The following is a 27,427-nucleotide window of genomic DNA, read 5'->3' as shown; positions in this document are numbered from 1 at the left end:
TTCCTCATATGCATGTAATTGTGTATACTGTATACTGTATAGAATAAAGAATAGCTCTTCATTATTGAAAAATTTTATTTTGCAATGAAAATTACTAACGTGACAAAAGATATTGGATTTAAATGTATATTTTTGCTATTGGTTATATGTACTTGTGAAACTGACTCAGATGACAAAAATATAAACAAACTTCTTAATAATCAAGTTATTGTGAGCAGACAAATCATGTGTGTTTTGGAAAAAAGCCCTTGTGACCAACTCGGTAGGCAGTTGAAAGGTGAGTTTACTTCAAAGTTCGGTCAATACGATAGATATTTGAATTATTAAAATGTTCTATATATATTGATTAATACATATATATATATACATATATATATATGTTATAATATATGCATAGGTAAAATAAGTTTCAGTTAACATAAGAAGTGAGAATATATCCCAGAGATTAAGAAAAGAAAAGACTGCTAAGATATAAAATATACTGCGTCAGAAATTTAAGCTTTTAAAGCGTGTTAATTTCTTTTTAAGGGGAAAGATAGTTATGTTCATTAATTTTATTCAAATAATATTAAATATTAACAACTGAGTTGTTTCCATTTTATTTCTGCAACTAAATTGTTTTATTGATGTTGTCAAAGGTTAGTAGATTCTTCGTTAGTATCAGGTAGTTACATATATTTTCTCCCTTTCATTCTAAATAATGGTATTGTAATAAATTTAGTAAGTTTATTGTTTTAAACTTTATTGTTTTAAAATATTTTACATATTGAATGATATTATCCTAATTAAGTTACCCAAAGGCACTGAGGTCATTCGCACATTCATACCCTGAACAGGGTATATTACGGTGGCAACGAAGTGTGTAACTCACACCCGAAAACGCCGCAGACCCTACGAAATATAAAAAAGGTCAATCCATTTGGACGATGGTAGTGGCACCACCCATTTTTTGTTGAAATCACACATCTCAGGACTGATTGGTATCGACAAAATTTAGTATGTAGCATTCTTCTCGTATTTTTATGTTATAGTGTGAAATCGAACGACAACCACGCCTACCGCCCATATAAGACAATTTTAAATTCAACTTGATTCTTGTACAATTAACTGTTTAAGCCTTAAGACATTTTCCTGGCATTGGTTCCTCAAAGTTGAAAGATTTTAAAACGTGCCGTTGCATTCAAAATTAGCCCCTCCTTACTTGTTTAAATTCGTTTTTCATATTGAAAGGAAATAAAAAATAAATACGTCTATAATATTTTGCCTCAAGGAACACAAAAAAATTCCTGCAACAAAAAAATTTTGAACATCAGTTTTTCTTCCACCCAAAAAAATTTGCTGAAACTGGCACACGTAATAGTCCGAAGGTGCCAAGTTAATACATTCCATTTAATTTGAAAAAGCTTTTGGCGAAGCATCAAAGTTGTATGAGGACTCGCATTATCTTGATGGAACACTACACCTTTTCTATTGTTCAGTGGTTCGCTTCTACTGTTTGAATTAATCGTGGCATTGTCGGTCAAAAGCTCAAAATAAACGATCCCTTTAAAATTCTACCAAACAGACAACATAGCCTTGAACGGTCGCCATAGACAAATTTAATCTTTCAGCAATCTCTCGAATAATTAATCACAATAATGCAGTAGTTTATACAAAGAATTATTTTTCGCTTTTCAGTTTGATATGCTTTAAAAGCGTTATTTTAAACTATATTTATATTTAATTTTTTAGTTTGATGTGAGAAATCCCAAATTTGTTAAAATATGAACTATGACATGTAGTATTGATTAAGTAAATCGATAATTAAACGATAATGACATTTATGATGTCCCGCGGGAACGAAAAACGTAACTTGGCTCACCATGCGAATCTGTACTGTGATACAGTCTCAAGCCTCTTAATTTGAGATTTTACATTTACAGAGACAATTTTTGAGTCTTTAGACGATTTTTCTATTCTGTATTTGAGTCAATATTTTGAGACTAACGCTAGAGACTGTTTAGTGAATAGTAACTAGTCACAAATTAAGACCTTACCTCAAAATGTCTCAAATAGAGACCAGAGACTGGTTACAGAATCCCGCTATTAATCCATATCTATTGTTCTTGACTAACACTTATAATTGAAGTGGTCGACCCGGAAACTAGGTAAACTAGGTAGGTGAGTTGTCTCATTTTGCATTTTTCAGATAGAGTGGTTCAAATATTAGGTAGGTAGAATAAATATTTGTTTTAAATTTTTACGAATTCTTATTTTATATTGAAATGATCAATTTTTTCTAATACGAGATTTACCAATATTGTGAAATATAAACAAATATAACTTAAATCGTATTCTCCGCCATTAGATTCGGTGACAATTTTTGAAAAGCTCACATCGACGTGACACAAAGTTTAAAAAAAAGGTGTTTTCTATAACAGTTGCTTCTCGGAGGCGTTTTGAAAACTCTAGAAAACTAATATCTGAATTTTTTTACAACAAAAATTCTATTATAAGTATTAATTTTTTTATTACCTAAAAGTCACATGTTTTGCTTTATTTGATATTATTTCTTCTAGTGCGCGGTTAAATATACATATATCCATATAAAATATACTTTTAAGCGCATCTTTTTGGTGAGCTGCTTAAACTTACTATCGCCTTCCTACAGTGTCGCTCAAATATTCTAGGTTTCATACCACTTAAATCTTGCCTTACCGTGCGATTCTGTACTATGATACAGTCTCAATTCTCTAAATTTGAAATTTTAAGTTAGAGACAATTTTTGAGATTTGAGACGATTTTGCTATTCTGTAAGTGACAGTCACAAAATCGATTACATTTCATTATTCAGAGATGTTTTTGCACTTGAGTGAGAATAAATATGTCGATAGCAAATATTAAATTTCCTATAACATAGTCAAAAAACATAATTATCAAATCATGTAAAATTGATTTATTTTTAACCTTTTCGTGTTTGAGTTGCTTACAAAATATAAAGAAACGATAATCCATTAATATCTATGATGATCTCTATTCAGTATATTCAAAATGGCAGACAAGAGTTCTTTTTAGTTTTGTGACCTGCTAACCAGGGTTAACAATGTATTGTTGCTACTAATGTATTAATAATGTATTGTACTACTTGCTAGTTTACTTTGCTAGGTTCGTATCTCTGGATTGACAAATGAAATGAATTTCGCAATTTGTCTTCACTATAACAGTTTACTCTTAGCACTGGATGATTACGTTGGCGCTGCCACGGCTTATTAAGCCACGCACTCCTTGCTGATGCCGAAGTGTCCTTCTAGAATATTGCGTCTGGAAATTATAAGAACATAATGCTATACGGCGCCAAATGCGGCTATTGTTTGAACAAGCGGAGACCCGCGGCGCCAAATGCAGCTATTGTTTAAGTAGACAAACGCGGCGCCCAATGTTTATAATAAGGGAGGCATACAACAATACAAATACCAAACTTAGTACTGCTTTTGTAACACTGCCCTCCACTTAAGCCTAATCGTCCCGATTAGGCACAAATCCTCTTGAACCAAATGGGGCGAGCCTCTCCAAATGTACTACTTTCATTTTACATCGTGCTTTTCCATTTCTTTGTATGCGGTATACCACGTCATTAAGTCGTTTCATCACCATATAGGGCCCTTCCCAGGCTGTCTGCAATTTCGGGGACAAGCCTTTCTTTCGAAGTGGATTGTACAGCAGGACCAGATCACCTTCTTCAAAACCTTTTGAATTTGCCGCTTGATCAAACCGATCCTTCATCTTATTGCTCATCAGATGCGTGTGCTGCCTTACCATTAGATGCAATTCATTCATTTTTTCCTTTAAGGCAGAGCAATAATCTTCATCATTTCTTACAGCTGCAGGATTCGTTCCAAACTTAAGATCAGCAGGGAGTCGCAGATCAGATCCGAAAATAATCTTCGCTGGCGTGTAACCAGTTGTCTCGTGCTTCGCTGAACGATATGCCAGCAGGAACATCTGGATGCACTTGTCCCAATTCCGTTGATCTTTATCAACGATTTTCCGCAGATGTTCTTCGAGCGTTCGGTTGAATCTCTCTACCATCCCATCTGATTGTGGATGTAACGCTGCTGTCCGTGTCTTGTGGATGCCCAATAATGTACAGACTTCTTGGAAAATGGAAGATTCGAAATTCCTGACTTGATCTGAGTGTAATTCGACGGGCACTCCGAACCTCGTTATCCAATTTTCTACAAACGCTTCGGCTACTGTCTTCGCTTCTTGGTTTGGTAAGGGATACACTTCTGGCCATTTACTGAAATAGTCCATGACAACCAGTAGATATTTGTTTCCGGCCGTACTGGTTGGGAACGGACCTGCAACATCCATTGCGACTGATTCAAATGGTGATCCCAAGTTGTACTGTTGCAGCCTACCGCGGCTTTTGACTTTAGGATCTTTAGCTGCCATGCACTTTACACAGTTACTTATCCATTCTGCTAAAGAATCTCGACAAGCAATCCAGCAGAACCGTTGTTTAATCTTCTCTATAGTTTTTGTAATTCAAAGGGGCCCTCCACTAGGTCCATTGTGATATTCTTTCAATACTTTCGGGATCATGGACTTTGGTACTATGATCAGCAGACGAGACTGTTTGCCATCTTCGCTTTCCCAGGTACGATGAAGGTATCCATTAATGAGGTTTATGCTGTTCCATTGGGCCCAATATGCTTTTGCGGTTGGACTCTCGCTACTTATTTGTTCCTTGTGGTCGTGGTCGTACCCCATTTTCTTTGGCTATTATCAGCTTTGCAAGATCAGGGCCCTCCAGCTGATTGATTCTGATGCGGTGAGGAGTCCAATCATCTTCAGGTTCTATATTCAGTAATCACACGTCGATTATACCTTCTTTTCCTTCTGATTTGGAGCAAGGTTTACATTCCAGTGGACAAGGGCGACGTGATAATGCATCCGCATTTTTGTGGTGAATCCCCTTTCGGTGTTCTGTTTCGAAGTCGTAATTCTGTAATCTTTCGATCCATCGTGCAATTTGGCCTTCCGGATTCTTAAACTGTAATAACCATTTTAATGCTGCATGATCAGTCCTCAGCAAGAGTCGCTGTCCATACAAATACTAGTGGAAATGTTTTACACATTCCACCACAGCTAGTAGTTCTTTTCGCGTCACACAGTAGTTTTTCTCTGGTTTCCCGAGCACTCTGCTGTAATACCCAATTACTCTTTCTTGCCCGTCGATGAGCTGAGACAGGACACCTCCAATTCCATAAGCGCTCGCATCTGTATCCAGAATGAATTTCTTTCCAGATATTGGATAAGCTAACATCGGCGCCGTACAAAGTAGTTCTTTAAGCTGCTCAAACGCTTTTTCTTGTTCCAACTGCCATACAAACGGGCGACTTCTTTGTTAAATCATATAAACTTCTAGCCACGTTCGCAAGTCCAGGTACAAAACGGCGGTAATACGTGCATAAGCCGAGAAAGCTGCGGAGTTCATGTATGTTGGTGGGTCGAGGCCAATCTTTAACTGCTTTTATTTTTCCCTCCTCGGTGTGAATCCCCTCAGTTGACACTTTATGTCCGAGATATGTGACCTGCTCCTTCCATAATGAACATTGTCGCTCGAATGTTGCAGGCGCATTACATAACCCAAATGGCATCACAGAGAATTCCCATAACCCGTTGCCCATACTGAAAGCGGTCTTTTCACGGTCATTTTCATCAATCTCGACTTGCCAATATCCACTTTGTAGATGTAATGTAGAAAACCATTTCGCTCCAGACAAGGTGTCTAATGTATCGTCGATTCTCGGTAGAGGATAACTATCTTTCTTTGTGTTTCTGCTGTGGCTCAATAGTAGGCTTCTGTTGTGACCGTTCGCATCGTGCTATTGCACTTATATTCTGGCACTGTCCAATTACTGCTCCTTTCTTCAGACTTATAGGCGTGTCGAATTCATTCACTACTCTGACCGGAATGGTAGCGCCTTCTCTAGTTTTCACAAGCGTTCTTCCTACAAATATGGGTGTGTCTATTTTTGTTGGTTCCACAATCCACAATTCTTCACCTCCTCCATTCACTTTAGCCCATACAATCGCCTCAGCCCCTCTTACTTTCAACGTTGGTCATATATCCGGTGTTTATAGGCATCTCCATGTTCTGACAAAACAGCATTTGCTTGTTTAAATCCAAAGTAACCCCGTGATTAATCATGAAATCTACTCCCATTATAATTTCATCCGTGATTTCTGCTACGATGAAGGTGTGATTAACTATCAGGGTACCAATCATCACTTCGCAAAACACTTTTCCCGCAACCGCTGCTTCCTCTCCGGTGGCCGTTCGAAGCTTGTAACCGACTAATGGTTCAACCGTTCCTCTTACCACATCCGGTCGGATAATTGAATGTGTGGCACCAGTATCCAAAGTAAGCGTTGACAGTCGTCCATTTACGATACCGTTGATAGTAAGATTGTTGTCACGGCGACCTATTTGTGATATCGAGATGACGGGGCAAATAGTTGTGGGAACCAGTTCACGCCCCTTTGATCTGTTCCGTTTTAGTTTAACGACTTGTGAGATGTGGATACTCTGTCCTCGTTATCTGTTGGTTGTTTCCGTTTTGATGGGTTTACTTTTATATTGCAATTTCGGGCAAAGTGACCCGCTTTTCCACAGTCGAAACATCTGCCTGTTGTATTTACTCGCGGTGCAGCAATCGTCTTCAGAGTCTTCAATATTTCTTCCATCAGCGCCGGTTGTTCCATTTCAACTCTTTGTACTTTGTGTGCTGGTTTACTTAAAAGAGAAGCTGTTTCCTGAGTGAGGGCGTGCGAAACCGTTTCAGCAAACGTTCTTTTTGGCAATGCATATGTGGCGAGTTTGGTGTCCACATCACGAATTCCATTTATGAAACTTTAAATTTTTACCCTCTCAATGTAATCCACAGATTCATCTGCATTTGGCAAATGAACGAGTCGTTCTATTTCAGTTGCGAACTCTTGCAATGACTCGTTCATCTTCTGACCCCTATTTTGCAGTTCGATCTGGTATATTTGTTTCCGGTGCTCACTACCATATCGTCTTTCTATCGCACTCATCAATGCCTCATAGTTGTCTCGTTCACAATCTGGAAAAGTCTGAAGGATTTCTGCCGCAGGTCCTTTCAATGATACAAACAAGGACGCTACTTTGTCCGCTGCATTCAAGTTATTGGCCATTGCTGTCTTTTCAAACTGAAGTTTGAAAATTTGAAATGGAATACTTCCATCGAATGTGGGTGCCTTCAATCTTGGGTTATTTGTTGATGGTGCAGGGCCATGCAGTTGCAGTTCTCGCATACGATTACTCAATTGAAGAACTTCTGATTTTAAATTTTCTTCTTCATTTTTTAACGTGCTTAATTCCTCTTCAAATTTTGAAAATTTCTCTTGCACTTGTTTTTGTACTTATGTAGTATTTTCTGTAATCTGTTGTACCAAACGCTTTTCTTACTGCGTATTATTTTCAGTCATTTGTTGTGTATGGCAAGACTTTAACTGTGATGTATTTTCAGCTATTTGCTGTGCCAGACGATTTTCTGTTTGCACTGCATTTTCTGCTATTTGCTTAATAGCCACTAACAGCATGTTCGTGTCTACACTTGATGATGTTCGTTGTTCTTCTACTTTTTCTTCTACCTTTGTAGAAGTTCCTGGCCCATCAAATTCGAACTCGTCCACATTAATTCCATCCGCTTCCATTGCTTCACGTAGTCGTGCCTGCAGATCCGCCTTTTGCCCGCTTATCGGCAAATTACGCTCCTCCAGTTCCTTTTTTAACTGCTGAATTCCACTTCTGACACCAATTGTAGCGGTTTTACTACTTGCTAGTTTACTTTGCTAGGTTCGTATTTCTGGATTGACAAATGAAACCAAAAACTGTTTAATTCAATTCAACAACTCTTTATTTTGCAATTTCTCTTCACTATAACAATTTACTCTTAGCACTGGATGATTACGTTGGCGCTGCCACGGCTTATATAGCCACGCACTCCTTGCTGATGCCGAAGTGTCCTTCTAGAATATTGCGTCTGGCACTTATATGAAAATAATGCTATACGTCGCCAAATGCAGCTATTGTTTAAGTAGACAAACGCGGCGCCCAATGTTTATAATAAGGGATGCATACAGCAATACAAATACCAAACTTAGTACTACTTTTGTAACAGTATCATTAATGTGTGATTTGTGATTAAAGATAGTCATGGATATGTCTTCTTTTTTGTTTTTGTTTTGCTTCCTTGTATACAGCCGATTGGCGTGAGTAATAATAAATAAATAAACATTTTTCATATATCGAGCATTCCACGCTATTTTCACAATAATGCAGCAATTTTTCCTTCATTATTATTGTTAGTTTCTACAAAGAAATATTTTTCACTTTTTAGTTTGATATGCTTTAAAAGCATGTTTTTTAGTTTTTTTAAACTATATTTATTTATAGAATACACCAAATTTTCGACAAGTTCAATAGGTATATTTGGCCATATTTCCTGAAAAGCAGCCATAACATTATTTCTAACTCTTGCAACATGTTGCTAGAGAGTATAATAGCTTTTCTATCACCTAAAACTAACCGATCGTGATATAGGGTTTTATATCTATAAATTATCAGAATAAAGAGACGAGTGAAATCTGGGTCATTGTCTATCCATCAGTCTGTCCTCCTATGCAAGCTGTAACTTGTGCCGCTATTTAGTATAGGGAATTGCATTAGGGAGAGAATTCTGCTGTTTTAAAAATCTTGAAAAAGTAGGCGTGGCCCTGCATTCTAATTCGCATATCTCCTAAACCGTCAATGCTATATTAACCAAATTCACTCCGGCCAAAATATGAAAATGTGCGAAGTCAAACTACAGCCACGCCTACTTAACGTGTAACACAGTTTTAAATTCCATCTGATGTTTCCAATGAATATAATGGTAAAATATTGGTAAATTTTCGAGGTACCAGATGATCTCTTGCCGCATACTACTTGTATATCGATAAATGTTGTATGTGTTATCTTCATCGTCTAATTTTTACTCCCACTTCCATAAACCCTTTTTATACCATCTCGGAGGCAAATTTTAACGTCTTTCGCGTATTTAGTTATTGATTTATCGTGCTTTTAGTAGTTTTTAACCATTTCGTTATATGGGAAGGGAGCGAGGTTATTCATATTATTTTTGAGCTGGATAAATTTGGATGTTGGAAATCATGCCAAGAATACAACAATCTCGTATAATAGATCAATACTAGAGGACCCGCCTATATTCTACTGTGGCTGATACATAGGTAGTACTACTAATACCATCTATATGATTTCTATTAGTTAAGGAATAATCGTATTTTTGATGAAGCAACAAAAATGAATCAAAAAGCATTTCGTGCGTTAAGAAAGAATTGGTTTTTGGGGTAAAAATACTATTGAATTTGGGCTGTGCGTCAGTGAAATCAATCGAGTCCAATCGATTGTCAGCCTGGTGGACTGCATATTAAGAAACGGTTCTCAAGCGTGGAAAGGCAAAAAAATCGGCTGGCAAGGTTATGGCATCAGTCTTTTGGGATGCCCGTGGTATATTATTCATCGAATGATAAATGAGCCAGTTGTAATTCATTGCATTGTGTATTTGATTCCAATTCTATTCTACCATTCCCAATATTTAGCATTTTTATTATTTTTCAGGAAGGATCAGTTTGAAATTGTACGCATATACATTTGTATTCATCGTTCCTGTTTAAATATTGTATTGCTCTGTGCAATGCTTCGAAAAGATCTCCGTATATCTCAAATTTTTTATCAACACTTCAGTTATGCCGCTATTTTTTTATGCCAAACCTTTTGCAATTTTAAATTGCCTGTCAAGATATCCCCTCCAATAGTTAGCAGAAAAAAATGTTATAGCTACCCATGATGTATTGAATCACCCAATTTATTACTTAAGAACGAACTCTGTTCACAATATAAAAACTTGATCCACAGATGTCGCCTTTCACTTTGGCATTCTTTTGTTTAATGCACTTTTACGCCAATTTAAGGTTTGAATATTGGATGGTAGCGCCATCTATCGGTCAAACATTCCAAAATTAACAATTGATTAAAAATGAAAAAATAATTTAAAAAACATTTTCCAGTGGACCAAATTGTAAATCTAAACCATTCTCGAATCTCTTTGAACAGATATCTTAAAAAAAATAATAGATCGTATATTATTAAATATATACATATGTATTATAGCTTAATGCCAAAAATATCTGAAATTGGTTATACTATATATAATTATTTTCGTTATTCTAACAAACTACTTATATGTCGAATATGTCGGTCAGTATGTGAGTAATGTTTATTAAATCTTCTTGAAATTATGTTTTCATAGCCTTATGTGACTAGCATGGATACACAATGTATAGCGATTTCCCTTTCCAACTGACTTTAAACCACATAGGTTACTCACAATATGTAATACTAAGGCTGGGATTTAGAATAGCATCCCCCGATTTTGTGATTAAAATGGGTATGTACGGATAGAGGAGATCCTCCAGATCAAGAAAATATATACATACAGTTGCCGCTTACTTATGGTTTTTGAAATATTTGTATTTAAAGTTCAAAAATTAAACTATTTAAAATGCGTGTGTCTCTGTTTTATAATGAATTTTACAGTAATATTTTTAAATTTTCGTTTATAACCATTTATTTTATATTAAATAGAGCAAAAATAACTTTATTTCCATTTTTAGAAAAGTGCACTCAACTTTTATATATTTTTCCCACTTCACCACAAATCAAAAAAGTGCAATACCGAAAACAGGGTTTGTCTCAAACAGATGTTTTATTTAAAATATTGAATAGAAAAATATTAAATAACGGTTTTTGGATCTCAACTCCAACTATTAAAGAACGCAAAGGGATGGTGGCGGATAGTTGCGGGATGAGCAAACGTATGTCCGATCGCTGATAGTATCGTAGAACGAACTGAACTGAATCTGATCATAGGTCCTTCTTTATCCCCGTTGGCGCGGAATAGGATGGTGTGACTGTGATTGATGTACATGTGTGTAGGTGTCGGTGTGCTGCTCTCGTGTAGAATGTGGGTTGTAAGCGTAATGTGGTGAGCGTGACGAAGGTTGCGTGTCAGTGGTATGAGTTTGAGTGTACATATGTGGTGTGCTAATGAGGTGTGTGCGTTGAGGTCGGGGGAGGATGCTCATTTATACATATATATAAAATTCATTATCGGGTGATGAGTAATCTTAAATCTTTCAGAATTTTCATTATCTTTGTTGGATCGGCAGGGCAACAACGCAAAAAGGAGTTCAACGCGAAAGAACTGTCTTTGAGGTATAATTTGTATGTACATAAGGTAACATTGATTACACCGTGATAGTCAAAAAAAAAGACAAGACCAAATTCGACGGTTTCCCCCTATTTCGGGTCCTACGATGTTGCACATTGATAGATGAGTCTTATTAAATTTACTTTAAATATTGTGTACAAATTTATGATACTTATTGATAACACTTATAAGATAAAAAAAAAAATAAAACAGCACACAAACATAGTTAGTGTAGCTTTTTTAAAAAATACAAATTTTGTTAAGTTTGCTCAAACCGTTGTCTTTGCTTAAGTTTCTTACTATTACAAGATGTCACTTAATGTATAAGTATCAAAGGCTAAATTAAAATATTGACGAAACGGGAGGAAAAAACATTAAATAATGGATTAAATTTCAGTTTTTTTCCACATATTGGCTATAAGGACACAAAAAACATTGGTTTGGGGGGACGGACTTATTCTGAGAAGCTTTGCCAAAGAAAGTTTACCAAAAAAGTCAACATTAAAAAAGTTAGAGACCGAAGAAAAATGTGCCTTTCTCTTACAATGGGCCACTTTGATGAAAAACTTCAACAAAATTTTTTGTATGAAACCATGATTGTAACTCAAAAAAGTAATGATGCAGTTCGATTCATGGGACCCGAAATAGAGGGAAACCGTCGAATTTGGTCTTGTCTTTTTGTTTTTTTGAAAAAAGCTATCACAGTGTTATTAGTTAGAATGCAACCCTTTGTTATTGTTTGAACGAAAATAATTGAACAAAAGTTAAATATTGAATACAAGTTATTTTTGCAATATAATAATAAATGGTTAGAAGCGAATTTGTGAAGTCTTAGTGGATATAAATTTAAAAATTTGGGTGTAAAATAGCTGCATTTTTGAACTTTAATTGCAAAAACCTCTAAAACCCTAAGTAAGCGGCATTTATATATATATACATATATTCTTGATCTGGAGGACCTTCTCTATCCGTAATACCCACTTTAACCCCGAAATCGGGGGATGTTATTCTAAAATTTACCCAATATTAATGATATGAAATAGACAAGGTTTCTTACAAATTATAACATTTTTCACCTAAAAATAATCGAATTAGATATAGGGTTTTATATATTTAAAAGATCAGGATGACCCGAAGAGTTGAAATCTAAGTGACTGTATTATTCAGTAAAAATTAATATATGAATAAAACTTGGTAGACTTGTTTCATGGAAGAGTATAGAATATTTAGTTAATCCAGAACTAGTTGCTAACTTTAATTCCATATTTAAAGTAAAGCGTAAAGTACGAGGTGTGTTCAAAAAGTATCGCGAAAGTTTTGCTGACAGTTTTCTTCGATTGCAGGGGCGTGGTGCATCATGAGTTCTTGCCACAGGGAAGAACGGTCAATAAGGAATATTACCTGCAAGTTATGCGCAATTTGCGCGAAGCAATCCTCCAGAAACGCCCGGATTTGTGGAAGAACAAAAATTGGCTTTTGCACCACGATAACGCCCCTGCTCACACATCATTCATTTTTGGCCAAAAACAACACACTAATGATGCCGCAGCCACCGTATTCCCCAGATCTGGCCCCCTGTGACTTTTTCTTGTTCCCTAAACTGAAGAGGCCTATGAAAGGACGACATTACGTTTCTCTTGACGAGATAAAGACGGCATCGAAGGAGGAGCTGAAGAAGATAAAAAAATGATTTTTTGAAGTGCTTTGAAGATTGGAAAAACCGTTGGCACAAGTGTATAATATCTCATGGGGATTACTTTGAAGGGGACAAAATAGATATTCATGAATAAATAAATAATTTTTGAAAAAACACAAAATTCGTGATACTTTTTGAACACACCTCGTATTATGCTCTCGTGACATCGTCTCCAGAATGCTTTGGGTGATTATCAAAGAAGGTTATCGAAGCCATTTGCTCCCACTGCAGCCATGTCGCTTCCATTGCACCACATACCAGACAATCCTGTTTCCTCCATGCTGACAGTCGCGTTTAAATTTGTATGTTTTTAGCGTTTGGCGCTCCTTACGCCATGCAAATTGACGCCCATCAAATCTGAGTAAATTTACTCATCGATAAAAAATCGACTGAAAACAAGAAGTTCAGAACAAATTTATGTGGAGTTTTGCATTGCCAGCTTCTTCGAAACTCTTTGGTTTTAACGACAACGTGAATTTTTGGGTGTTCCTTAATACTACAAGCTCCTTTACTTTTAGCCGGGGCATAGATATATTTTTGGGCGTTTCACTATCACCAAGTCTTCCAATTCGGTACGATTCCGATTGCTTTGGCGGTCGGGTAAAAAACACGAATTTCGGTATAAAGGGTGCATGTAATGTATGTGCTGATAGGGATGCTTCTCCAGAGTAGGAATATGCAAAATAATTCTGTTACCACTCATATTTTTTAAAATATTCCCGATTAAAAATTCAAAAATTTGTTTCAATAGCACAAAGTATTTCTCAATGTTTCACTAAGCTTTTTCACATTTTTCACTTTTTCACTCTAAACATTAAAATAAGTTCACATTTCACTTTTTTTTGCCAGTGTTTTCAGCTAAATTTATGAATTTAAAATCCACTTACCACACTCATTGTTGAAAAGGTTAAATTGTTTACAATTATGAGGAGAACTAGCGGTGCCACATCTTAAACTCCAAATACGAAGGATTGTTTAACGATAGCGTTTTCTTTGTTTGTATTTTCGTGTGATTATTCTTTATTAACTCTTTTCAACATTTTTTAAGCTAAATTAAGTATGTAAGTAGTCATTTCATCGCTAACGGCCTTCCCCCACTCTTTAAAAAAATAACCCCGGGCGAGACAAAATCCGGGGTAAGTAATTATTATTTTATTATGTAATATTATTATATAATATTACTTAGTTGCTTATTAAATTTATATAAGAAAAAATCCTTATGCATGGAAAGATTGTTTGTATTCATTTTAATTTGAAATATAATTTATAGACACGCTTGTTTTTATTAGAACTAAGATTGCTAAATAAAGAAATTATAGCGACAAAGAGAAATTTCACCGAATTGCTCATATTTGCTTATAATCATATGGCAGCGCTCCTCTCCCTCATAATTGTTAGCACATAAATGATGCTCATTACGAGTGTAAAAAGTGATTTTTAAAATAGAACTTATAAAACCTGCAAAAGTGTAAATTGTGAATTTGTTTAAATGCTTATAGTTTAATTAAATGAATTTGAAGTGAGTCATGTGTTAAATAGCTTGTTAAAATGTACTGAACAATAGTAAGTGTTTTCTTGCAAATATATTCTAGTTCGAAAGTACTGTGCTCTCTTGCCAATATTTGACTACCAGAAATGTTGGTTTATTCACCATTTTTTGTTCAATAACGACAACCGCACAAAAGAAATTGGTTTAATTTTGAATGTGTTCGTACAAATAAATTTCATTAGAAAAAATAACGAATTTAAGGATGCTTTCTCAATCTCTGGTTACCAACCTTTCTGTCTAATTAATAGAGTTGTCCGCTTAATAGAGCGTCCATATAATAGAGCTTCCACTGTATATTTTTATTTATGAATTGTTTAAACCATAGGATTCTAAGTGGGTTCGAACTGGACACAGGGTGCTAAATTTTACTAAAATTGGTTCACACAACGTGAAACGTAATTTTTATATATAAAGATGGCCATAAACAACTAATACCGGACAAAAACTGCGGTACTTACTTTATAACTGCATTTAAAACTAAATTAAATTTTAAATATTGTTGCCAAGGTAAGTGTTCACGTTTTTTTGCTGATCATAAACGAGATATTTTATTATTTAACAAAATTTTATGGAAATACAAAAAATATATAAGATTCTCATATTATTACTCTTGGTTGCAGCTTGAAAGCTGAAATAGCTTGATAGCCCTGACAGACGAGCAAAATTAATACGCATTGAAATTTTATGGTGACAGACGGCAGGCTTGTGCATTTAGACAGCTGATTGTGAATTTTTTTTATTTATTAAAAAAAAGTGAAATAAAAATAAATAAGAGAAATTACTAATAGAAATTTTGGTATTTTTGGTAAGTCAATATAAATTTAAGGTTTATTATTAACAACGTTCAAAGATAATAGAGTGAAATTAAAAGCAAGAATTAATTGTAATGCGGAATAAGTGTGCGAAAAAGTTAAGAATATTGGAAAAATGGGTAGTAAACTGCGTTGTTTATTTTCTGCCATCTAAAAATATTAAAATTTGTTTTCGATGATATACTTACATATAATTTAGTTAGTAATACAAAACTGCTTACCTCTGATGCTGTAAACACAAAGGAGGCGACAGATTTCAACCGACATCTGTCAAAAAATAGCAAAAATCGGCAATTTTTGAACGGTGTGGCCTACTCAAATTTGGTAAATTCAGCTAAATGCACGAAATTCTTGTGCATTACAAATTTTCAGTAACATGGGTCAAATGCGCAAGTAAATGTATATTAAGCCCGCTAATGCATATTAGCGCTGTCGTCTGTCAGGGCTATAAGAGAAAAGCATAAATGTCTAAACACTTCTCTGCACAATTTTTTTTTTCATGGTAAAATTTGTATTTGCGAGTTAAAGCATACGATATTGTATTGTACAGTATGGCAGCACATGTACAATATAAACAAGTAAGGAAGGGCTAAATTCGGGTGCAACTGAACATTTTATACTCTTGCAACTTGCAAGAATCAAAGCCAGGAAAATACTTTAAGGTGTAAAACCAATGAAATATAGTAAACTCAGTTGAATGTTCTAAAATTCTGATATTAGGCACAAAGATGCACTGTAACTGCACTGGGATAACTCACATATTGGCCGATACATGCGGTACAAAGTCACCCCGAAGTTCGAAAATTTGTACATAAAGTATATAGTACCTTACTTTAAGTTTATAATTTTTGATCATAAGGTTGCACACAGTAAAGATTTTAATTGTGCAAAGTTTTATCTCGTTGTGTTAATTTCTTCTTGATTTGTGTACTGGAAAGTAAACGAATCAAGTGAAATTTAAAATTCTGCTATATGGGAAGTAGGCGTAGCATTTTCACAATGTGACATAGAAATGTCAACAGAATACTACATACTAAATTATGTCAAAATCGATTGGTCGGGTCTCGATATATTGGATTTCACCAAAAATTGGGCGGTGCCACCCCCATCGTCCATTTTTCAAACCGGCTCCAGTAAAACTTTCATCTCGGTGGAAAAATTCAATGTTTCTGGCATATTAAATTATCGCTTTTTGTGGTTTTTAACAGTACCGTTTTATGAGGAGAGAGCAGGGTCATCCTCCGATTTCATCCGTTTTAAGACTGTCGGTAGAAGTTCTTATAAGATTAGTACCCACCAAATTTGATTATTGTAGCTTAAGTGGTTTGGTGGTGGTTGGCGAGGCCACTCCCACTTTTTAAAAAAATCTTTCTCATGTGCGCTTAGCCAATGCAATCCTCTGTACCTAATTACAGTTTCATATCTTAATTTAATGCTTAGTTATGACGCTTTATATACTTTCGGTTAAAGACGATTTGTGGGCGTGGCAGTGATCCGATTACGCCCATCTACGTACTCGATTTTTTTTGTACTAAGGTGTCCACATTACCAAGTTTCATCGAGATATCTCAATTTTTACTCAAGTTACACTTATAAATATAACCCTATATCTATCTTTTAGGTTTAGGTGATACGTACAACCGTAAGGTGAACAAAACTATAACACTCTGTAGCAACTTGATCCAAGAGTATAAAAATTAGTGAGTCAACTTTGAGAAGAGAAATAAAAGAAGTTAACTAATAGACAAATTCCAAGAGCTTATAACAAATTATAAAATTGTACGCATTTTAACAATGCTCTTTTGACAATTAAGTAATGAGACTGATTTTATTGCCGCGCTTGTGGTAAACCTGTGACCTGAAATTCCCTTTCTCTTTTTTCGACATCCCTCCCCTCTCCATTGATATATGCACCATCGCTCTAGCTTGTTTAGTTCGTCTGCTGCTTCAAGTTGAGTAGACGTGTGTTTGTAGTTTGATTAGTTTGATAGTTCTCTTAGAAACGAAAACTAATCGCCAAAGCTCACAATGGTTGTCGCGCGCCCCCCGCCCGGAAAAAGTTCGCATGAGCTAGTCGAAGGTGAAAACGATGATTATTGTCTTTTTTAATAATGGTGGAATAGTCCACAAAGAATTCGTACCACCTTCCTCAACTGTGAATCAAGTCTACTATTGCCAAATACTCGAAATATTGCGAAAATGAGTCAACAGGGTGCGACTAGACATCGCTCTTAACTTAACTCTTCATCACGACAACGCGCCATGCCACACCGCCCTCAGCGTGTTTGGCTTCTAAAGGGATCGCCGTGTTGCAACAGCCGCCTTATTCGCCCGACATGTCATCCAGGCGGTCGTGACGAGTGTACTCGCGAACATCCCAGTCGAAGCGTTCTAGAAATGTTATGAAGCATGGTAAACGCGCTGGAATCGCTGTTTAGCTGCCCAAGGGGACTACTTTGAAGAGGATGACAGAGTTGTAGAATAATTTTCAAATACGCGATTTTTATGGAATCAGTCTCATTACTTAATTGTCATACCTCGTATTTTTACCATTATCGTGCATATAGTATGCACCTTGTTTAGTGTCGAACAGTTCGCAGAGATCTTTCCTATTTGCGATGTTGACGAGGCTTTTCTCAGTGTAGTTGGCGTAGATTGTTGGGTCGTCCTTTATGTGGATTGAGCAGAGATAACTCAAATTCCAACTTTCGTCCAACCATATTTTACAAAGAAGCTGATGCATACTCCTTATCAGTTCTTTGCCGCCGTGCTTGTAAAGCTCGGCCGGCAATCCATCGGCCCCCCCTGCTTTGTTCTTCTTCAGACAGGTAATTGCTTCTTCATGGTCGGGCAATGAAACGCCTGCTCCATCCTCATCGATTGGGGAATCGGGCTCGCTTTCTTCTCGTGTTGTACTTTCAGTGCCATTCAGCAGGCTGGAGAAGTGTTTCCTCCATAATTTTAGTATGCTCTCAGCATCCGTTACCAATTCACCTGCTGTTGGTCGCCACATCCTTTTGTAAAATTTTCGAGCATTATCCTTGTCGGCCAGCTTTAAGCTCTCTCTCTCTCTCCCATCCTGCACGTGTTGTGGTCGATCGTAACGTTGCGAGGTAAACAATCTCTTTTCTCTCCGCTGCAACACGGCATTCCTCGTCGTACCAGCTGTTTCCATTTTCCGAAAACCAATGGTTTCGGTTGCAGCTGTACGTGAGGAGCTTTAAATAGCACGATTTTGACATCGTGACAGGGGCAGCTCTCATAGTTTCGCTCTAAGCGCTCATAGAAGGCATCTTTGGTCCCATCATCCTTCTCTTCCGTCGGGCCGTGGACGCAAATCAGCAATATGTTGAAGAACCTCGCTTTGATGCAGACTGCGGCTAGACGTTCATTCACCGGAGTGAATGATAGTATTCGGCGACGGAGTCTCTCTCCCGCGGCGAATCCCAAAATGGTCTAGTTGGCCGCCAGGGTCGTGCATTTTGACGCCGTTAGATTATTTCTTGTGGGGCTTCGTCAAATCTATGGTCTATGCCAACAAACCAGCGACGATTGATGAACTTCGTAAGAATTTCAAACGTGAAATCTCAGCATTATCGGCCGATTTATGCTTAAAAACCGTCGAAAATTGGATTGATCGTCTGCATTTCTGCAAGCGCGCCCATGGTGACCACGCAAAAGAATCGAACTTCATACATAATGGCATCGAATGTACTTTCATACGAAGAAAAAATTTCATTGATATTCCAAACCGTTCTTATTTTATGAAACAAAAAAATCTTTTCTAACGCTCTTATTGAAAAACCCTTAACTTGCATTTGAACTTTTTGACACACTTTTGCTACTCTAACTAAGATATCATTTGATGCCAAGTCAAGACTTTACGGTAGATTACATATAAAATACAGTTTTTTCATGGGTGCGATATGTTCAGTTTAAAAAAAATAAATAAAAAACAAGAAAACATTTGCTTGAAAGTGTTTGCGCGCGAACAACTTTTGTTGGATTCTGCTCATTTTGATCCTTACTTTCGTCTTCTTCTACGCGATTATAGCCGAGTTAACAACAGCCCGCCATTCGTTTCTTCTTTTCGCTACGTGGCGTCAATTGGATATTCCAAGCGAAGCCAGGTCCTTCTCCACTTGGTCGTTCCAACGGAGTGGAGGTCTTTCTCTTCCTCTGCTTCCCCCTGGCGGATACTGTGTCGAATACTTTCAGAGCTGGAGTGTTTTCGTCCATTCGGACAACATGACCTAGCCAGCGTAGCCGCTGTATTTTAATTCCCTGAACTATGTCAATGTCGTCATACATCTCATACAGCTCATCGTTCCATCGAATGCGATATTCGCCACTGTAGTAAATGCCGCAAGGACTACTTGTCTCAGTTCTTGTCCCATTCATCGCATTTCTTGGACTGCAGTGATCTCAGCCTTTATTTTCGTGAGGACATCAACCAGCTGGGGAGCGGCACCTTCCCAATTAAGGGTCCGGACATTCCAGGTGCATGCCCTCAAATCGTAATTCATAACTCGTTTGCCATGGTCGTCCTCAAAAGGGGGATCTCTTATCCGAGGCAGATTAATATTTTTCATTGGGGGTGTTTTTTTTACGTGGCGTGTCCCGAACCCAGCGCACAACCCTATGTAGGGGATGTTTCGCCTTCTTACTTTAGCTCGCCTTTAAACGGATGTTCTTGGGCTACCCAGAGGATACTTGGTCAAAGACCGGATGTCGTGAGCGGGCTTAAGCCATATTTAAAATAATCATTTCTGGCCACTCTCAAGTGAATGACGATCAGGGCGATCAGAGACTTTCCTCACTTGCGGGCAATTGCTTTGAAAGGCCGGTTTCAATTTTTTAAGGTATGGTCAAATGTCGATATTAACATTTTTGTGTAGTTGTACAATTTGTGTATATATTGTCATAGTTCTAGGTGTTAGATTCACTTTTTATATTCCTATGGTGGATAGTTGAATGTATACCTTTTTTTAACAAAAATGTTAAACCTTTCAAAATGGAGAACTTTGAGTAGGTATCCATCGTTTACACTGAAATTTCCTCGTTTCAACTATTATGGCTTCAGTTTTGTTTCGCCTTTCGCTTTCACTCAATTGATAAATTAGTAGACATCCGTGTCACTTTCGCGTTTTATTTGTAAACTTTTTGCTACTCACAGAAATTAATCTGTTCTAATTAATTTCGAATATTGTATTGAGTAAATAAACGTTGGTCATAATTGACGGATATATCAAAATTTATTGTTTAAGAAACATTGCGTCAAATATAAAATTTTACGTTTTAACTTTGACAAAAAAAATCAAAATTGTACTATGACTGATTGGAGCAAAGTCATATATTCATGAGTGACGAAAAGGGAACATAACGCTCACATTAAATGTGATTTAAAGTCGCATGACCCTGGAAGGTGTTGGTAAATATTTGGAAGTCGAATTAAAAGGTAACTTAAATTTATGAGGAAAGAACTTTGGGACGTTATATGTATTTCAACACCGAAGAATTTCTGATTACACGTCAAAAATTGCAACGACGAAATGTGGAACCGCATCCGTATATGTGGGTCTAGAGGACGGAATCTTGTGGAGGGTATGTTCAGAAACTCTCTGTTGTTTTAGATAAAACACTAAGTATTAAAATCAGTTTGAATAAAAGTAAAGTTTGCTAAAAAAATAGATAAATACATATGTACATGAGTATAAAATAGCAGCTAATGTCAAAAAAACATGTATTTTTCATATTAATCAATGAAAATATTCATTAAAGGAGTCTTTGTGTTTAGATATTATTTACTTCAGAATTTTCTTTATGATTGATATATTTAAATCAACATTTAAAATCAAAATATATAGACTTAAACAACTTCGATATTATACAAGGTGCTTTACAAAGTAATCTGCATACCGCTTTCCTTTCATAAACAAATGCATTTTTCCGAATAGGAAGAAGTCGCACGGTGCAATCAGCTGAATATGGGGAGTGTTTAATGGTTAAAATGTGATTTTTGGTCAAATAATCGGCCACAAGTGTCGATCGATGAGACGGCGCATTATCGTGCAATAAACGCCAACTTTCCTCTTCGCAATATTCGGGCCGAACATGTCGAATACGGCACACCAAACGCTTCAAAATTCCAAGGTAGAATACCGCATTAACGTTTTGACCGGGTGGAACAAATTCTTTGTGGACAATACCCTTGGAATCATAAAAACAAATCAGCATTGTCTTCACTTTTTACTTCTCCATGCGCGTTATTTTGGGTTTCGTCTGGTGCCTTCCATTCAGCACTCTGGCGATACGTTTCGGGATCATATTGGAAACACCACGTTTCGTCGCCGGTCACAATATTGTAAAGGAAGTTTTTGTCTATTTTGACCGCTTTGAAGATATCTTTCGAATGTTGTATTCTGAGCATTTTTTGGTCGTCGGTCAATTTGTGCAGAACAAACGGTGCTAACACCTTTCGTAAGCCTAAATGTTCGGTCAAAATGCAATAAAGCGATGTTTTGGATATGTTCAATTCCATTTCCATTAATTTCAATAATGATTTGGGCTGATTTTTGATGAATTCACGCACAGTTTCAATGGAATTTCCGGTGATCACGGATTTTGATTGGCTCACATGTTGATCGTCATTTATGTCCTCACGACCACTTTGAAAACGTTGAAACCACTCGTGCACTCTGCTATGGGAAAGGCAATCATCGCCATAAACTTATTTCATCAATTGAAACGTTTCGGTAAAAGTTATACCAATTTGAAAACATATTTTAATGTTAGCTCTTTGTTCGAAGATCATTTTCGCACCGATAACAAAATATACTGTCCCTTAAAACACAATAACTTCACTTCCAATCAATCAAACGTCATGAAACTCTCGCTGACAATCGATAAAGATAGCAGAGGCACCAGGGAGCGGTAGATTTATAAAGTTCTGTTTACTTTGAACTTGAGCTTTGGCAAGGGCATGAATAATGAAAATTTGCATTGTCATTATGGACCAGTTTATATACATATATTATACCTGTTATATTTATTCTAAATTAACCGAAAGTATGAAAACGTCTGGAGTTTTTCATATATAAAAAAGTAGCTATATATATTCCAATTTTGTTTAAAAATATCTATAAAAGAAACACATATTTTTCATTTCAGCTGCTCTCCCGGAAGTTATTTTACGAAACTGTCGTAATTGTTCGCCACAACAAGCTCAAAATGCTCAAAAATTAACAAATTTTTTACAAGCTAGATATCCAGATGTTTGGGCAATGCTTCTAAAGAAATATCAAAATATTTAAAGCATAATTGTTAAAATCGAATATTACATTTATGGTATAAAAAACCTTTTTTGATGTAGCTGTATTTTTGCCGTTATAGCTATTTAAAACCCATACAAAATAAATTATCATGCTAAATAAGAATAAATTCTTTGTTTAATTTTTCACTTGAAAACATGTTTTAAAAACATGTATGAAATCATAAAAAAAACGTAAGGTACGTACATACAAATAATACATAACTATTTAAATATTCATCTTATCTATTTAAATAAATATATAAATTACGTGTTCCCATACATTATTGAACCGATTTCAGTAAAATTTACCACACTGTATGTATTCTGATCTAATTTAAACGTTAGAGAAATTCTTATCATATGCATTAGGGTGGGCCAACAAAACAAATAGTTTGTTTCGCCTGATACTTACGCCAAATATACTGAAGAAAATAAAATCATCACTTCTGCTAAAACTCAAAGAACGCGCAATAAAATTCTGAAAAGATATGTCACAAGTCAAAGTCCTAGCGCAAGCAGTTACGCTTAAATTTAGAGACCTAGCCAAGGAAACGACAGCCGAAGAAGTATGCACCACCACACTATAGAATGTAGTGCTATCAATTCTATGCGACGATTGAATGACGAAACATAAATTGCCCTTATTAGTTTCCTTTCGGCAACCAAACTCTTCGGTGCAAATAAGATAATAATAGGATGGGACGATGTTTCAAATGCGTTGAGTTTGTCCATATAACGCGGAACTGTAAAAACAGCAGAGATCTCACCGGCCCTTGCTATCGATGTGGAGAAAAGGGGCATGCCGCAAAAGGATGCAGTAAGAAACATAAAGCCATAGACAACAGCAAAAACTGCTATAAACCACCTTGTTTCAGAGATAGAAAAATACCCTTGGGGAAAAGCTTACCGAATTTTAATGAAAAAAAGAGATAGATCAAGAAGCCCACCTATATATAAGATATAAGATTAGTGAAGCAACTCGCCTGAACGGAATACCCAATTTCGATACTAAGCTTATATAATTACATATATATTGAGGGTTCCCAATCGGCCATAATTGTCGGGTATATCAAAATTTATTGTTTCAGAAACATAGCGGCTTAGGGTGCCTCATTGGTAATTTGCACAAAACCTATGCTTTTCATTTAGCAAAGTATTAAATATACGTCAATACATGAATTAAAACAGGGGGAAAAACAAATATAAAGTTTTGTGTTTTAACTTTGACAAAAAAAAATCAAAATTGTACTATGACTGATTGGAGCAAAGTCATATATTCATGAGTGACGAAAAGGGAACATAACGCTCACATCAAATGTGATTTAAAGTCGCATGACCCTGGAAGGTGTTGGTAATATTTGGAAGTCGAATTAAAAGGTAACTTAAATTTATGAGGAAAGAACTTTGGGACGTTATATGTATTTCAACACCGAAGAATTTCTGATTACACGTCAAAAATTGCAACGACGAAATGTGGAACCGCATCCGTATATGTGGGTCTAGAGGACGGAATCTTGTAGAGGGTATGTTCAGAAACTCTGTGTTGTTTTAGATAAAACACTAACAGCCGGTTTCACGAAATTTTCTAATTGAAAATTAAGTTTCATTTAATTTTAATTTTGATTTTTATTTAACTTTGCACTTAAGTTTGCAGCGTTTCACCATTATTCATAATTGGCAACCCAAAAATGACAAAGCAGGGATGTTAGTAAGAATAACAGCTGATTTATGTAAACAAATAAATTGTACTGATTAATAAAAATGGAGAGTGTAGCTCGAAGCAAGAATTTTTCATCAAGTGACATTTCTACTTTGCTAAGCCTAGTGCATTTTTTCTTTCCCTCATTATACGAGAGCGACGATTTATAAATATATTTATTAAAACCTCGCACTCCATATCACTTTCGTCGTCAGATTCCATTTTTTACAATATAAGTATTTATCTTCTGCTACTTGCAAATCAGCTGATTGGAAAACGTTAACATAGTTGCATATGACAGTATTTAATTAATATTTAAATGGCAAAGGGTGACCATTTAAATACAAATTAAGTCAAATGGTGAAACTGAAATAAATTAATTTTCACTTAAATCAGTTTCGTGAAACCGGCTGTAAGTATTAAAATCAGTTTGAATAAAAGTAAAGTTTGCTAAAAAAAATAGATAAATACATATGTACATGAGTATAAAATAGCAGCTAATGTCAAAAAAACATATATTTTTCATATTAATCAATGAAAATATTCATTAAAGGAGTCTTTGTGTTTAGATATTATTTACTTCAGAATTTTCTTTATGATTGATATGTTTAAATCAACATTTAAAATCAAAATACATAGACTTAAACAACTTCGATATTATACAAGGTGCTTTACAAAGTAATCTGCATAACGCTTTCCTTTCATAAACAAATGCATTTTTCCGAATAGGAAGAAGTCGCACGGTGCAATCAGCTGAATATGGGGAGTGTTTAATGGTTAAAATGTGATTTTTGGTCAAATAATCGGCCACAAGTGTCGATCGATGAGACGGCGCATTATCGTGCAATAAACGCCAACTTTCCTCTTCGCAATATTCGGGCCGAACATGTCGAATACGGCACACCAAACGCTTCAAAATTCCAAGGTAGAATACCGCATTAACGTTTTGACCGGGTGGAACAAATTCTTTGTGGACAATACCCTTGGAATCATAAAAACAAATCAGCATTGTCTTCACTTTTTACTTCTCACTCTCTATTCAACACTCTGGCGATACGTTTCGGGATCATATTGGAAACACCACGTTTCGTCGCCGGTCACAATATTGTAAAGGAAGTTTTTGTCCATTTTGACCGCTTTGAAGATGTCTTTCGAATGTTGTATTCTGAGCATTTTTTGGTCGTCGGTCAATTTGTGTAGAACAAACGGTGCTAACACCTTTCGTAAGCCTAAATGTTCGGTCAAAATGCAATAAAGCGATGTTTTGGATATGTTCAATTCCATTTCCATTAATTTCAATAATGATTTCGGCTAATTTTTGATGAATTCACGCACAGTTTCAATGGAATTTCCGGTGATCACGGATTTTGATTGGCTCACATGTTGATCTTCATTTATGTCCCCACGACCACTTTGAAAACGTTGAAACCACTCGTGCACTCTGCTATGGGAAAGGCAATCATCGCCATAAACTTATTTCATCAATTGAAACGTTCCGGTAAAAGTTTTACCAATTTTAAAACATATTTTAATGTTAGCTCTTTGGTCGAAGATCATTTTCGCACCGATAACCCAAATATACTGTTTCATCAATTGAAACGTTTCGAAAAAAGTTTTACCAATTTTAAAACATATTTTAATTTTAGATCTTTGTTCGAAGATCATTTTCGCACCGATAACACAAATATACTGTCCCTTGAAACACAATATCTTCATTTCCAATCAATCAAACGTCATGAAACTCTCGCTGACAATCGATAAAGATAGCAGAGACACCAGGGAGCGGTAGATTTAAAAAGTCCTGTTTACTTTGGAACGCACCTTGTAAGAGTGATACACAAATTTTTGATATGGTAGTAAGCTTGAGCTTTTGGCAAGGGCATGAATAATGAAAATTTGCATTGTCGTTATGGACCAGTTTATATACATATATTATATTTGTTATACTTTTTCTAAATTAACCGAAAGTATAAAAACGTCTTGAGTTTTTCATATATAAAAAAGTAGCTATATATATTCCAATTTTGTTTAAAAATATCTATAAAAGAAACACATTTTTCATTTCAGCTGCTTTCCCGGAATTTACAGTGGCGAACAAAAATCTACATACACCCCCTATTTCCATTGATATGAGTGCACAAAAAGTTTTTAGAAAAATGTATTTATACAGTTTTATTCTAATATTTATTATAATAACAATTAACTAAAAAAATTCTTTATTTAACATAAAACAACAAATTTATGGAAGAAACACTCAAAAATTGCTTTGACAAAAGTCTACATACAGTTCAAATCTCATTCTATGTACATTGTAATATTAACTTACTGGTAACGTTAGCCTTTTTTTATTTCAGTGTGTTTATTGTTTGATATTTATTGAATTTAGTTGTGGTTTAAACATTTCAATAGCTATAATGGCTCCGCGAAATGAAATATCAATTGATGTAAGAAATTTGGTGATAAAAGTAATTTCTAAAATTTTAAACTTGAGTCGAGCAACAGTACAGACAATTCTAAAAAACTGGTTCCAACGAAAATAAACCGCGCAGTGGACGCCCAAAAAAACAATCTCGTAGAGACGTCAGCCTGATTCTCAACGAAGTAGACCAAAATCCAAAAGTAAATGCTCCAAATATAGCCGAACGCATAGTAAGTACGTCACAAATAAGTATCCAACCAAGAACAATAAAAAAAAACTCCAAACGATAACGGATTCCACAGTAGAACACCACGGAAGAAACCTTTTATTTCTGAAAAAATCGGAAACTTCGTTTAAAGTTCGCCAAGAAACACAAAGAAAAGGAAATGGATTTTTGGAAAAAAGTTTCATTTACAGATGATTCTAAATTCACCCTTTTTGGTAGTGAAGAAAGGGCTAAAATTTGAAGGAAAACTAACGCCACGCTTGAACCGAAGAACGTAGTATCAATTGTGAAGCTCGGTGGCGGCAGCGTAATGGTTTGGGGAGCTGTTGCGGGGCCTCTGGAGTTAGAAATTCGGACTTTATTGAAGGTGAA

At 35.8% G+C, this 27,427-nt stretch overlaps 1 protein-coding gene across 6 annotated transcripts; it reads left to right on the top strand.

Moving 5' to 3' along the window:
* Nucleotides 1-27,381, top strand: LOC105224604 (uncharacterized). 6 transcript variants are annotated; one of them, XR_007422148.1, is made up of 4 exons: nt 13,926-14,601; nt 14,913-15,094; nt 15,208-21,293; nt 25,077-27,381. XR_007422148.1 is itself a non-coding variant. In XM_049451474.1 (2 exons), the coding sequence occupies exons 1-2, from the start codon at nt 85-87 to the stop codon at nt 22,710-22,712; spliced, it is 336 nt and encodes a 111-aa protein (XP_049307431.1). In that variant the 5' UTR covers nt 1-84; the 3' UTR covers nt 22,713-22,839. The 6 variants fall into 6 exon arrangements, 1 of the variants encoding a protein (XP_049307431.1); XR_007422149.1 differs by lacking the exons at nt 15,208-21,293; nt 25,077-27,381 and adding an exon at nt 22,570-22,641 and having other exon boundaries at nt 13,945-14,601; XM_049451474.1 differs by lacking the exons at nt 13,926-14,601; nt 14,913-15,094; nt 15,208-21,293; nt 25,077-27,381 and adding exons at nt 1-277; nt 22,570-22,839.
* Nucleotides 27,382-27,427: the final 46 nt, after the last annotated feature.

The sequence above is a fragment of the Bactrocera dorsalis genome, chromosome 3 (assembly GCF_023373825.1).
Source record: "Bactrocera dorsalis isolate Fly_Bdor chromosome 3, ASM2337382v1, whole genome shotgun sequence".
NCBI lineage: Eukaryota > Metazoa > Arthropoda > Insecta > Diptera > Tephritidae > Bactrocera > Bactrocera dorsalis.
This window is presented reverse-complemented; position numbering and strand designations above follow the sequence as displayed.